The following is a 14,961-nucleotide window of genomic DNA, read 5'->3' as shown; positions in this document are numbered from 1 at the left end:
TACATAGCACTAAATTTGGAAATTTCCTTGCTCGCAGGCTGAAGTTGTTGGATCTTTAAGCGTCAATGATGAAAATCATCGAGAGTTTCAATTGAAAAGATATGACTACTTTGGTTGTGGTAGTAAACTTAACTGTTACTCTTGTACTAAGAAGTATTTTCCTTTGCTTTTCATAAGCCAGATAAGTTTGGATATTTCAATCTTATGTTGTGAGGGATGTACCCATGTTAGGTCCATAAAAGACCATTGCTTTTGGTGCTCAATGATTCACTTGTATTATGAGTAGGTGGTTCGATCCATTTCATTCTTATCTTCATAGTAAACTGATGAGGGTAAGCGGAGCAATAGGTTGAATTATTAATATAAAGAAGAGGGATTTGAAATGATACAAATTCCTCTTAATTTTGTTGTGCTTGTCTAGAATTTTGTGTCATCACAATTTGGCTTTTCTTTTTCTTCTTCTTATGTTCAATACTTCAATGGAAATATGTCAATTAGTTCAAAGTTATCGAACTACATTTGTGTGCTTTTAATGCTTAGAAACATATGTCTCTCAGGGACATGGTTGCTTAAGGTTAGCAGGAAAGGGTCTGAGAAGTTTCTAGGTTTCATAATTTCATGAGTGCTTCATTTTCTGTACTATTATTTCTTGCTTCCACAAATAAGTAGAAATTTGTCCCCCACTTGTCATGTTTTTCTCTCTTTTAACATTGTTTTGGCCAAATTGGATATTCAATCATCAATTACACCTATGATCTTGTTCAAAACTCTTGTGCATAAGCTTTTATTTTGTCTTGAGTTTTGTTTTGTCATTAAAGACATGAGAGATATTCCATTCTCTACATAAACTATAATCGCATGTGAATAATGTCAACTCACAACTTGCAGGTTTGTCAAACACAGTTCACCCAGCACATGTTGTCGCTATGTGTAAGGTGCCCATTTAGTTACTTGTCCTACTGTTTTCCAATGTCAACACCTCAGGTTGAGTGTACATGTACCTTGGATACAACACTTAGATGAAATGGATTATTTACAACTATAATGACTTTTATTGTTTGCTGTTGTAGCTGACATGCTTAGTGCTGCCCCATGAGCACTTGGCTATGCTGCAGTCAGAGTCTATCTGGATGTGCTCACCACCTGTAGATGATATATTGCATTTGGAACCTATGCCACACTTAGTATGTCATTAAATTGAATATTGGTTTCTTCTAGTTGAAGTGCTTAACTGCTTATATAATTAAGCTTTTATGGACTGATTATTTGTACAATAAAAGAACACCTTTTATGTTTCTAGATAAGAACCTGTGCCCACTTATATTATTATACTTCTTTTTACCTTCTTAGATCTCCCCACAACTTGTGTAAATGACTCTTAGAAAAGACATGCACATGATGAAAGCTAAGAAATTAAGAAGGAAGGGAAAATGGGGAAAGATGATACAGTGCTTTAAATATCTTTGGATATGGATAGATATATGATTGCTAATTGAGAAGGGTAAAAAGAACTAGTCAGATGCAGTGGGCCTGGTTCCCTGATGTATGGTGTATATTTGTTAGTAGGTTTTAACATGCTTCATACCCTAGAATTCAGCCTTATAACTTTTGTTATTTCTCTTTGGAAGGAAGATATCTTCCAAGGAGTCACCCTTCCAGGTTCTCCACATTTTGGGAAGGTATTTGGGGGACAGTTGATTGGACAGGTATGATAAAACTGCTTTATCTTCATATTCAAGCATGCTACTCATGTCAGTAGCAACTTCTAGACAAGACCGCTTATGAGATAATATCTAACATGCAGGCACTTGTTGCAGCATCAAAATCTGTTGACCACCTTAAGGTTGTTCATAGTTTTCATGCCTACTTCATTCTTGCTGGGGATTTGAACGGTAAGCATGTTTAGTCACTTAAATTTTCCTGAAAATCTCTGATGTACCTTTTCTCTCTGTTTATTTTTACTTCTTTTCCTAAGATCAGATGTGTGTACTTCTACATCAGCACAAACTAGGAAACTCGAAAGATCCATTTTCTATTTTAGGTCCACCCGTTAAATAAATTGTTTAGGCATTATTTTTTGTCTACCCATTTACATATGATTTGTTGTTGCAAATAGCTCCAGCCCTTTCATTTTTAGTTGGTAGTTTAAGTATTATCATCTTGACAAATCCTACTCCAGATTACTCATCACCTGATTATCACTAGTCACTACTAGTCTGGATAGTCATTTTGGTACGATATCCTCAACTATTATCCTTTGCCTAAATGTTTTGCATAGTGTTGTCAAATGGCGGCCATGGCACCGCCATGCCGGAAATCGGTGGCTGTTCCAAGTAGAATGCCATTCGCCATTTGGAAATACCCGCTAAATAGCGATATTCGCCATTTGGTCATTTCGGGCCACCATGGTGGTATGGGCGTATGGCAGTTGCGGCGCATAGTGAATATGGCAGACATGCCACTACCCTGAATTAAACCATGCTTCGGAGAATCTAACCTCATTCCCCCTCTCTGCTTCGTTTGCGTGTCTTCTCTCTCTCTTGTTCGTTAGTGTGGAGCTTTGAATAATGTTCTCAGACTATGCCACTACTCTTCTGTTCACGTCTTTTCTGTTCTGTATGGCCTGTTTATGTTTAAACTTTAAGTTTTCATTTAACGCATTGTTTCACTCTCACTTGAACATTGCACTTTTGTTTTATCGCCGCCACGTCACTTACTTTACGGTTTGTGCCGTTTGCCAAGTTTTATCTCCCTTAAAAAAACACTACTGTGGTATTTTTACTTGGTAACTATAGTAGTTTAAGATTTTTTTAACTCATTCCCTTTCAAATTAAATACAATTTTATATTCCACCACATCACTTACTTTGTGCCATCTGTCAATTTTTATCTCCATTGAAAAACACTACTAAAATGGTATTTTTACTTCTTAACCTAGCTCTTTAAGATTTTTTTTATATCACCCCTTTCAAATTAAATACAATTTTACGTTCTGCCAACTTTTAACTCCTTTATAAAAAGCACTATTAATGGTGGTATTTTTTACTTGTTATTTTAAATCAATCCCTTTCAAATTAAATATGAGTATATATTTTAGACTGTTCAGCCAAATCGGTTAAATACAATTTTACCATGATGTTGTTATGTGGCCTGTGGTATAATTAATATTTTTTTTAACTTTCTATTTGTATTATAGTTTTTAATTAATTTTTGAAACTACCATGATGTCTGCTACACCATCCGCAACGCCATGATGACAGAATTTTGGCAAACACCATGGGCCGCCACTCGCCATTGACATGTCACTGCTTTGCACTGATATTAGAAAAATCAGTAGATAATCCAATAGAACCAAAACTTGATTAGACTTGTAATAAAACATGTAATTGAGTCATACAGCATAATCTATCTAACCATCTTAAGTAGCATCAAGTATTTTCAAGCACTTTATGGGTTATCTAAACTCCATGCTTTCATTTCATGCAATCTATGACTTGTTATCAAGAACTATAGACCCTCGGGCTTTCTTGAAGAATCCTTTTTTAAGTCGGGTCATGTTGTCATTCTTTAGTTTCTTCTCGAGAATAATAGATCCTAATGTTTCTTCTATCTTTTAAAATGAATTTGACTATTGAGTAAATCATGTAATATAATTAAATACTATTAGAAGAGATAAGGAAATTACAGAGGAAGAGGATAAGACACCTTGCAAAAAGGAACAACTAAAGCCTATGTGGCAGATCCATGCAACTAATAAGCACACCAATCCCTCTGCATGTCTAACAGGAAACCCCAGTAGTCAATGGGTAGAGCACCAAAAGGACGCCACAAGAGTAATCCTATCTCAAACAATGTCTGAAAAGGTGTCAATGAATACTCTACAGTTACTTTCCAACCAAATACACCAAAGAACAACTAAACCTGTAGAACAATGACATCGAACTTTGGCTTCTCAAGAGCCAATATCTCTAAATTTAGTATGGAGAAATTGATGTAGATCCATAGGGCAGGACCAAGAGTCTTCAAAAGTTCCAAACAACCTACTCCAAAGAGACTTCACCTGAATCATGTAATATATTGTTTATGATCTGATAGAATCTCAAATTGTAAATTCCATTATCGTCCTACTTATACTGCATTATTGTTCTGCTAATTCATTTGTTTGCTTTAGGTGATAATATAAACAAATTATGCTAAGTATAAAATTTCCTTTTTCCACTTTGCAGTGCCGATTATATATAAAGTTCACCGTCTTCGTGATGGAAAGAGTTTTGCCACAAGGACAGTGGATGCAATTCAAAAGGGAAAAATCATATTCACTTTGATGGCTTCGTTTCAAGTAATGCATACTCTTCTTGATTTTAAATAAGCTAAACTTTTTCGGTCATTTTTCAAGTTCTTTCATTGTGAATCTGGCCATATTTTGTGCTCTCTCCCCCTCTTGTATAGTTGTACATCTGCTTATTATGTTTAATGGAAATAATCAATTGCACCAAATTTTTGGACTAAACTTATTGTTCTAGCTTAACATTTAAAATTTGTTCCACTTAGTGTTCTAGCCATAGTTACACGGTTCACGACACTGGTTCCGCTGCGCGGTACTAGTTTCAGTGTACAGTACCTGGTTCTATATGGCTCGTCACATTTTACATTATTATTATAGAGACTTCTTTTCTATGGAACCCAGCACGCAGTACGCTGACCTCGATACGCAGTACTTAGGCAAAATGAGGGAACCATGTAACTATGGTTGTAGCCCAGGGTAGTGGAAGAGTGCTCCCTTGTAGAACTCTGGCTTGAGAAACTTTTATATTTACTTGGATTATGACATGATAGCTTTTTAGTTTATTTAGCATGATGATAAGGATAGTAAAGGAGATGAATATTTTGCTGATCCTTCACTTTTTTACGTACTTCTCTGATCCACTTGGATTCTTTTTGGTGTCTCATGACCTAGGTGCTAGATAAAAAAGAAACTTTGGTATCTTTGACCCTCTTAAGTAAGGTTGAACAGTTGGAGCTATATTGACTTACTCAAGCAATAGAAAATTGATGTTACATGTCCCCACTTCATATTGTTTTTGATCTAGCCAAAACATAATTATCTGTTTGCTAGTAATTTGTTGTTGGCTGGTATTGAACAAGGTCAAGATCATCTGGCTTGAAACAAGAAAGTAAGATAATGAATGGAATGAAAAAAGGTATATGAATATTTAACTTGATCAACTGTTTGACCACATAGTTAGAAAAACTGTATATATGGTTTCAAAAAATAATTATGAATTATAAGTTAAATTCTTATTGTGAAAGAACTGGCTGGAGTAGGAGAGATTGGTTGCAGGAATCATTTCCACAAAAAGAAGCTCAAATAATCAGAACTGTTTTGGTGCTAATTAAGAAATTATGCAAGGTTTCAAGATAGACAGATAGTATCGGTAACAAAGAAGGGTATATATGACTGTTGCAACTTTATGTTTATGCCGTGGTCACTTGTCAGTTTGAATAGACATATTTTTTAACATATGTGCTCTTCCTCTAGTGAAGGAATTCTACACTAAATTCAAGGTCATATTTATCATTGTTACTATGTTAAGCACTGGTATCCAGTTGTAAGAAAATTAGAATTAGGGATGAAAAGAAATGCCCCTAACCCACGATTATCGAATTCGTGGTAGGGTTCTATGATTTTTATTGAGAAGAGAAGAAGAATTACAAGAAGATAGTAATGAACAACAATGAAAAAGGATCCCTCGATCCTCCCCTAACTGATTCCTCAATCAATTTTCTCTCTGTTTCTAACTACCCTCTTCTTAAGCCTCACTTTCTATTTATAGGTATCTACTAAGGCCTAACTACTAACTACCAAGGGTGAGGAGGAAAAGTTAGTTATTTTAACAACCATGCTTTCCTCTTACCCCTTTTATACACATATCTAATTTCAGGTTTACCCTTAGCCTTATCAATACCCTCCCCTAAACTTTTTAACTTGTCCTCAAGTTGGAAGTGAGGGAAGGTTTCCTGTAGAGTAGTAGCTGACTCCCATGTGCTATCATGCTTAGGGAGATTCTGTCATGTTGTCAAAACTTCCATCTCCCCTTGCTCATTCTGCCTATAGTCTGTGATGTCCTCTGGATTTGCCTCTAATACCATCTCTTCATTCAACATAGGTGGTAAGGGTTGAGGTTGCTGATGAGGTTTAAGAGCCCTCTTCAATAGAGATACATGAAAGACTGAATGAACCTTAGTTCCAGCAGGTAGATTCAACTGATAGGCTACCTCTTCCACCTTATGGAGGACCTGATAAGGTCCATAATACCTAGGAGCTAGTTTTGCATAAGGTCTAGTAGCCAAGGATTTCAACTTATAAGGCTGCAATTTGAGGAACACCCATTCTCCCACTTCAAACTCCACTGCTCTTCTATGCTTGTTAGCCACTTGTTTCATTAAATTCTGTGCCTTAGCTAAGTTAGTTTTCAGTTCCTCTAGTATCTCATCCCTCTCCTTCAACAATTGATTGACTTCTTCAACCTTGGAGGGTATGGTTCCTGCCTTTATCAATACAGGAGGTTCCCTCCCATATAATGCTCTGAAAGGGGTCATCCCTGCTGAACTATTGTAATTGGAATTGAACTAGAACTTTGCCCAATGCAACCAATCTACCCACTACTTAGGCTTAGGGCTCACATAGCACCTCAAGTAAGTTTCTAAGCACCTGTTAGTCACCTTAGTCTGCCCATCTGTTTGAGGATGGTAGGAGGTGCTCATCTTCAACTAAGTTCCAGCCAATTTAAACAATTCCTTCCAGAAATGGCTCAAAAAACAGAGGATCCCTATCTGAAACTATAGAAGTAGGGAAGCCATGTAGTTTAACTACACCCTTCACAAACACAACAACTACTTCCTTGACAGAATAAGGGTGCCCTAATGCAAAGAAATGAGCATACTTAGTAAGCCTATCCACCACTACAAAGATAGTATCCTTATCTCTGGTTCTAGGAAGGCCCCCTATGAAATCCATTGAGAGATCCATCCACACCTGTTGAGGAATAGGGAGAGGCTGTAATAATCTTGCAGGTGCCAAGGTAGAATACTTATTCCTTTGGCAGGTATCACACTCTTGTATGAAGGTCTTACATCTGTCCTCATTCCTTCCCAGAATAAGAAGCTAGCAATCCTCTTGTAAGTCCTTAGATAACCAGAATGTCCCCCTGCAGGAGTCTCATGGCATTCAGAGAGAATAAGGGAAATTTTGTTGGAGTTCCTTGATAAAACCAATCTGTTCTGTTTTGGCAGTACATAACCCCCTTCTTCAACTCAAATCCTGGGTGGCTGGTAGGAGCCACCACTAGATCTTGCATCACCTGCTTCCACTTAGGGTCCAATTGCAACTCTTCTACCCAACATGCAACCTCTTCATTAGTTATTAAGGTGATGGCAGTATACATGAGCCTTATAGACAAAGCATCAGCAACAGAGTTCTCACTTCCTGGTTTGTATTGGATTTCAAAATCTAATCCAATCAGTTTCACAGTCCACCTAAATTGTTCATCTGAGAATAATTTCTGTTCTGTTAAGAACTTCAAACTTCTCTGGTCAGTTCTGATCACAAAGTGCCTACCCAAGAGATAATGCCTCCATTTCTGGATGGCCTGTACTAATGCCATCAGTTCCCTTTCATATACAGATTTTTGTTGGGCCTTTGGTGATAATCCCTTGCTCCAGTAAGCTAAGGGCCTCCCTCCTTGCATCAAAACAGCCCCTAAACCCTTACTGGATGCATCAGTTTCTATTACAAATTCCGAGTTGAAGTCAGGGACAACAAGCATAGGTAATTCTGTCATAACCTCCTTCAACTTCTCAAAGGTAGAGTTGGCTTCATCTGACCGAATGAAGGCTTCCTTCCTGAGCAAGTTAGTGAGGGGCCTAGCAATCTTGCCATAATCTCTTACAAATTTTCTGTAGTATCCTGTAAGACCAAGGAATCCCCTCAACCCTTTGACATTAGTGGGCACTGGCCAAGTCTTCATATCTTCTACCTTGGAACTATCAACAGATACCCCTCCTGCTGAAATGACATGCCCTAAGTATTCAATACTAGTTTGACCAAAGCTGCATTTTTTTGGATTAGCTTTGAGGCCATTCTTCCTCAAGAGGGCTAAGACTACCTCTAGATGGTGCCCATGGGAGGGCAAATCAGGGCTGTACACTAGAATATCATCAAAGAATACTAAAGTGAATTTCCTCAGGTGTGGCTTAAGGATGTCATTCATGAGGGCTTGGAAAGTTGAGGGAGCATTAGTTAGCCCAAAAGGCATAACTAAGAACTCATAGTGCCCTTCATGGGTCCTAAATGCTGTCTTTTTCACATCTTCTGACCTCATTCTAATATGATGATACCCAGACTTCAAATCCAACTTAGAGAACACCTTAGCTCCATTCAACTCATCTAATAATTCTTCAATGAGGGGAATATGGAATTTGTTAGGGATGGTTACCTTATTAAGGGCTCTGTAGTCCACACAAAATCTCCAACCCCCATTCTTCTTCTTAACCAGAATTACAGGGCTGTAATAGGGGCTAATACTAGGCCTGATAACCTCAGCTTCCAACATCTCAGCCACCAATCTTTCTATTTCTGATTTCTGATAGTGAGGGCACCTATAAGGCCTGATATGAGGAATTTCTGCCCCCTCCTTGAGGTGTATGGCATGATCTTGCAATCTGGTAGGAGGTAGACCCTGTATATCTTGAAAGACTGACTGAAATTGTTGCAACACCCCTTCCAGAACTGTTGGTGTGGCCCTCTCTGATCCAACTCTAGGAACATCATCATGTTGCAACAATAGGCCTTCACCTTCCTGCCTTAAGAGTTGCATAAAAGCTCCCACTGATAATTCTGCCTTAGTCATAGCAGGATCCCCTTCTATAGTAATGATTGAGCCATCCTTACAAATAGCTAATTTCATCTTTCCAAAGTCAGCCTTCACCTCTCCCAAGCTGGCTAGCCAGTCCAACCCAAGCACCATATCCACTCCCCTTAAAGAAAACAGATAGAAATCTTGAATTATCTCCAGTTGTTGCAAGAGAATTCTGAGCTGAGAACATTTACCTTGACATTTTATATGGTGCCCATCCCCAACCTCGACTATATAAGCTTGAGTCTACTCCACTTGAAGTTTCAGGGTGTCTACTAATTCCTTTGATATGAAATTGTGGGAAGCCCCACAGTCAATCATGACTACCACTGGATGGTCTCCCACTAAGCCCCCTACCTTCCATGATTTGGTAGAAGTTAGTCCCTTCATTGAATATAGGCACAGTTGCAAAGAATTGAATGATTGCAACTCAGTTTCTACTTCTTCTCCCTCCTCACCTTCTTCTTCTTCAACCATCAATAGCATGCTCAACTATTTGTTTTTGCACTTATGTTCTCTGGAGAATGGTTCATCACACCTAAAGCACAAACCCTTCTCTCTTTTCTCCTTCATTTCTGTACTAGATAGCCTCCTATACTCCCCTAATCCTCTGGAATTATTAACCTCAGGGGTAATCCTCTGATTCCCTTGCACGCTGTAACTCCCCACTGATGATCCTTCCTTCCTGCTACTATTGGATGAGGGTTCCATGGTTACAACCTTGTTGTAAGAACTACCCCTACTTGACCCAAAACTCCTAGTCTGACTCATGTTAGTTCTCCTCTGCACAACTACATTCTTTTGTTCTATGAGTATAGCTTTATGTATTACTTCTTGTAAGGACCCTAGTTCATAAAGCCTCACCTCCACCCTAATCTCTTCCTTCAGGCCATTTAGAAATACCCCCCTCAGGAACCCTGGATCCTTATCCTTAAGGGCCCTGCATATTTCTCAAATTCCTCAACATAAGCCTCCACACTGCCCTCTTGCTTTAATGACAATAACAACTCAAAGGGATTCTGTACCATGGTTGGTTGGAATCTCCTCACTACAACTATTTTAAAACTGTCCCAAGAAGGTGAAGGATTGCATCCCTCCCACCATTGGTACCAACTGAGTGCCCTTCCTTCTAATGCCACCATTGTTGCCCTCATCTTCTCAGATTCATTGATAGCTCTCATCGAGAAATATCTCTCCAATTTTTGCACCCAACCAAAGGCATCTTCTCCCCCGAATATCGGTATCTCGAGCTTCCTCCACCTATCTTGACCCTGGTGCACTTTGTAACTGTCAATTTCATCCTCGCTGCCTCCCCCCGTGGAATTCTCTCCTGAATTCACCCCTAATTTGGCAGCAATGGCAGCCAACAATTCCTCTGTCTTCTTGGTTCTAGCTTCAGTCAATTCCAACCTCATTCGTAAATCTTCCCTTTCTTGCAACCAACTCTCATTATCCTTCGCCATGCCTCGCGTAGAAACCATGCGATGAACCCCTAACAGCAGTGGTGGTGATTCTCCCTACAGGCACCAAGATGGTTCTCTGATACCAGTGTTAAGCACTAGTATCCAGTTGTAAGAAAATTAGAATTAGGGATGAAAAGAAATGCCCCTAACCCACGATTATCGAATTCGTGGTAGGGTTCTATGATTTTTATTGAGAAGAGAAGAAGAATTACAAGAAGATAGTAATGAACAACAATGAAAAAAGGATCCCTCGATCCTCCCCTAACTGATTCCTCAATCAGTTTTCTCTCTGTTTCTAACTACCCTCTTCTTAAGCCTCACTTTCTATTTATAGGTATCTACTAAGACCTAACTACTAACTACCAAGGGTGAGGAGGAAAAGTTAGTTATTTTAACAACCATGCTTTCCTCTTACCCCTTTTATACACATATCTAATTTCAGGTTTACCCTTAGCCTTATCATACTACCTTAATTTCCAGAAAGAAGAACCAGGGCTTGATCATCAGGAAGTAGCTATGCCATTTGTCCCTGCTCCAGATACGGTAAGTTACAAGCTTAATAGCTTATATTCACTAAGAACTTTCAGATTGCTCCTGTGGATGTCAGATTATTAGTAATCTTATTTTTGTGCGTTACTTATAGCTTCTGCCAATGGAAGAGCTACGGGAGAGACGTCTTACTGATGCTCGTTTTCCGATGTAAGATATATTGTAAAGATTAAAGAATATGTTATCTGATGCAATATTATATTTATTTGTTTCTATTTTTATTTGTTTTTAAGTAGTTGTGGTGGTTTATTAAGAAATAGTGATGGGGTCTCCTCTTCAAAATGTATCTGTCTTGACAATACAGATGCTGCATGTGAAAGTGTACTGTGTTTTTGTATATTAGGATTTGGGTTACACAACAGAAGAAACCCACACCCTAACCACCAAATTCATTGATTTTCCAATCAGATTTAAACGAGGAGTCTCCAACTTGGAGTATGTGGTGCATAATAATAGTGCTGTCTCCTTGGGAATAAAACCAAAACAACTTCTGAGCTCTGGGCAGATAATTCTAAGTATTTCACACACCCTTCTTCATGTACAAATAACCACCCAAGTATCACACTGATGTTTCAAATTATGATGACTGAGAAAGCATTAAATGATAATGGAAGGCAAATACATCCTTTATACTTGCTAATTGAGTCATAAGTGAATAGTATACCACTCAGTTTGAATAGGCTAATCTTCTAATTTTGTGTCTTATAATGACAAAATTTGTTGCTTCAGAGCTTATCGCAACAAAGTGGCTACAACTGAATTCATCCCTTGGCCCATAGAGATCCGGTTTTGTGAAGCTAAAATTTCAACAAATATGACAAAATCTCCTCCCAGGTTAGCCTGATGCTCTCTTGTGATTTTTGCTTACTTTTATACTGGTCTTTTTTGCAATGTTTTGGTGATAAAAATATGTGGCAGAGGGTACTTTATACACCTCTCCTTTGCCTTCGTTTATCTCCAAATCTTTTTACCAAACATAGCCCTAATTTCTGGTATTTTTAATGCTACAGATTAACTTAACTTTTAAAATCATGTATGCAGTTTCAGATACTGGTTTAGAGCAAAGGGAAAACTTTCAGATGATCAAGCCTTGCATAGGTACTTATCTTCAATTTTTTTGGTTAAAGTACTTATCTAGAGTTTACTTTAGATATATCTGGTTCTGAGTGTTTTAGTAGAATTGATGATTGTAATTTAATAATACATGAACTAGGAGAAACTTTTACTGTTGTGCTAAAGTCAATGATTGAACCCCTAGGGAGCCCTGTCCCTGAATGTCATGTAATTATGGAACTACAGCTTTGAATTATGTGTAAATCATTCTTTGAATAACATCAGGGTAGTTATTTTGGAGTACTTGCGCAATGCATAAATAAAATTTTCTGAAGATTCAAGAAAAGACATCTGATTGCTTGCATTTCATTAGTTTTTTGTATGTTTGTATTTCAGGTGTGTGGTGGCATATGCTTCAGATCTAATTTTTCTTCAAGTGACTTTAAATCCCCACCGTAGGAAGGGTTTCAGGACACGCTCTGTTAGTCTGGACCACTCGTAAGTATCTAAGTCCTATTGGTTGCATGTTTATATATCAACATTATAACACTAAAGGCATGCCTAACAAGTTTTCAAGGTATGAGTTTACCATCTTGTTTTTTTAAATGCTTGAATTTTTATTGTAGGATGTGGTTTCATCGACCTGTAAGAGCTGATGACTGGGTGCTATTTTGGGTGAGTATCATAATATTTCTCCTTGTTTCTCATGTTTAATGTGGAAAGTAGGAGTTTAGGACAAAAACATTTTCAGTTTATGAACAGAAATTAACGGATTAAACCAAAACTTGTTACTCATTAACATTTCCTCCAATTTTTTTGTTATGTTGTTTACATATCCAATTTTATTCTACAGATCTTCACTCCCACTTCCTATAATGCTCGTGGCTATGTCACAGGCTATATGTTCAATCAGAAGGGAGAGGTAAAGGATTTCCATCACATATCTTCATCCTCACTCTTACTCTGTTGTACTTTGTCTTACAGTGTCTCTATCATTAAACTTGCAGCTTCTTGTATCATTGGTTCAAGAAGGTCTAGCCAGGACCAGGACGGTTAATTCAGAAAATTCAGCTATTAAGCCGAAGTTGTGAGCCTATTTATACCAGTATTCACAGGTGACAAAGATGGGAAGGTATTTAGACTGTTTCTAATAATAGGGAAAGTAAGACTCCAGATTTCACCAAGTGAAATACATTCGTTATGAAGGAGGGAAGTGTTGGCTATAGAACAAAATATTAACAAAACAATGAAAGAATTACTTTCTCAGCTATTTAATAAAGGACATAAAATTATGGTGTGCATTAGGGGTGAAAGACCTTGTCTGATTGGCCCATTCATAATTGTACTTACATATGGTCGGATTTAGGGCCGAGTTTGAGTTTAAAAGTTAGACAAACATTACCAGACTCAACTCGTCCATCTCCACACATGACTTATGCTCACAATTTATTTATCTACTAATATAATTTCATATTTTTAATTATGTTTTTTCTATTGTTTTTGCTAGTTATTTTGGATGCCCTTGTGCAAATAATATATTGCCCACAATGTGTTAAATAATTCACAAAATATATGTATATATATTATTTTATATTTCAAGTTACATTCATAATAACAGGGAGAAGACTTTGCTTTCTCAAGACATTCGCCATGCCTTTTTAAGGATCATACCCTAAACCAGATTTGTTAGAGGATGACCTTGATTATCTCAAAAGCAACCTGGCCTTTTCTTAGCCTCCCACAAATTTAGATACAGTGTGTTAGATATTTAACATATTGTTTAAGCTTTGCAACTTCACAAGAGTCTTTGGGCTCGTTAATAATTTTGACAGATTGTCATTCTCTTCAATAAGCTCATTGTTTCAATTTAGCAATCCCTTGTTTTTCGTGCATATGATTTCATGCTCTTTTATTAATCTCATGAACTTCCTCTTAAGACATTTGTCCTTGTTTTTCATGCATACAGTTTTATGCTATTTTGTTAATTTCAAGAATTTATTCTTCGGACATTTATACTCATATGAGACATATATTGGCTTCTTCTCCAGCTTCAATTTCTACATCAGAGGATGAGAGATCAATATCTTTTCACATGGTCATTAATCCTTTCCTTTTGTCGAATCTTTTCTTTTGATTGTCCTTTAGCTTGGGACAAGCGACTTTGAATATGACATGCTTATTACACTCGAAGCAAGTATGTGCATTTTCGTCCTTAGTGTCAGATTTGTCTTTTCCAAGCTTCTCGTTGAAGTGCTTCCTCCTACAGCTACCTTTCTTCCTATACATATGTTGGATGTTCATTGAAATGAGCGGTCGTTCATATTTATCAGAGTATCAGACCCTTCATCACTTTCTGAATTTTTGGCTTCATTGGATGATTCCTCACCTTTGAAAGTTCTTGAGGAATGTCCTTTCCTTGCCTTCAAGGCAATGGATTTTCCTTTTGTTGCAGTTTATTCCTTGTTAAGTTTGACATGTTGAGGTCGTTGGCTTCTTGCATGGTTATGATCTTAGGCCTATACTGCTTAGAAAGGCATCTCAATAGTCTCTTGACATGATCTATATATTTTCACATAGGTCAGGGCTAATTTGCGAACCGCATGTTAGTTTGTTTGGAAGCGAACTACTTTATAGTCATTAGATGAAATTTTGTGTTACCCAACACCGTTATGTTTATTGTTTAGAAGTCTGGTTGGGGAGATGTCAGGTTACGACTTCAATGTAGAAGTCAGCTTGGAGAATAAGAACTTTAAGTTGTCGTGTAAACTGAACACAATTTAAGTGTAGTTCATTTAGTTTACTCATATTCCTATATATTGAAGCCTCCTGTTTGTGCCCAATGTTTTATTTTCCGTAAAATTAATTCTCGGTTATTTAACTTATTTGTAAGCCAATTTGGTTAAAGTACAACGTAGCTCATTTGGTAGAATGTAGCCTAAATTTTTCCTAGCCACATTGAAATGAACAATCGTTCCTCCGTTT

At 37.5% G+C, this 14,961-nt stretch overlaps 1 protein-coding gene across 3 annotated transcripts in view; it reads left to right on the top strand.

The window, feature by feature from the left end:
• Positions 1-13,278, top strand: part of LOC109341269 (acyl-CoA thioesterase 2-like) — a 31,216-nt gene extending 17,938 nt beyond the window's left edge. For 2 of the 3 annotated variants that reach the window (XM_019579130.1, XM_019579131.1), the window contains 14 exons: positions 38-119; positions 889-935; positions 1,071-1,184; positions 1,629-1,706; positions 1,805-1,892; positions 4,226-4,338; positions 10,858-10,920; positions 11,021-11,076; positions 11,656-11,760; positions 11,968-12,024; positions 12,376-12,477; positions 12,606-12,654; positions 12,833-12,901; positions 12,987-13,278. In XM_019579130.1, coding sequence (XP_019434675.1) covers positions 38-119; positions 889-935; positions 1,071-1,184; positions 1,629-1,706; positions 1,805-1,892; positions 4,226-4,338; positions 10,858-10,920; positions 11,021-11,076; positions 11,656-11,760; positions 11,968-12,024; positions 12,376-12,477; positions 12,606-12,654; positions 12,833-12,901; positions 12,987-13,070 — 1,107 coding nt within the window. In that variant the 3' untranslated portion in view covers positions 13,071-13,278. Of the gene's footprint in view, positions 1-37; positions 120-888; positions 985-1,070; positions 1,185-1,628; positions 1,707-1,804; positions 1,893-4,225; positions 4,339-10,857; positions 10,921-11,020; positions 11,077-11,655; positions 11,761-11,967; positions 12,025-12,375; positions 12,478-12,605; positions 12,655-12,832; positions 12,902-12,986 lie in introns of all 3 variants that reach the window. The other variant, XM_019579132.1, reaches the window with a different exon arrangement.
• Positions 13,279-14,961: the final 1,683 nt, after the last annotated feature.

The sequence above is a fragment of the Lupinus angustifolius genome, unplaced genomic scaffold (genome assembly GCF_001865875.1).
Source record: "Lupinus angustifolius cultivar Tanjil unplaced genomic scaffold, LupAngTanjil_v1.0 Scaffold_419, whole genome shotgun sequence".
NCBI classification, from domain to species: Eukaryota; Viridiplantae; Streptophyta; class Magnoliopsida; order Fabales; family Fabaceae; genus Lupinus; species Lupinus angustifolius.
This window is presented reverse-complemented; position numbering and strand designations above follow the sequence as displayed.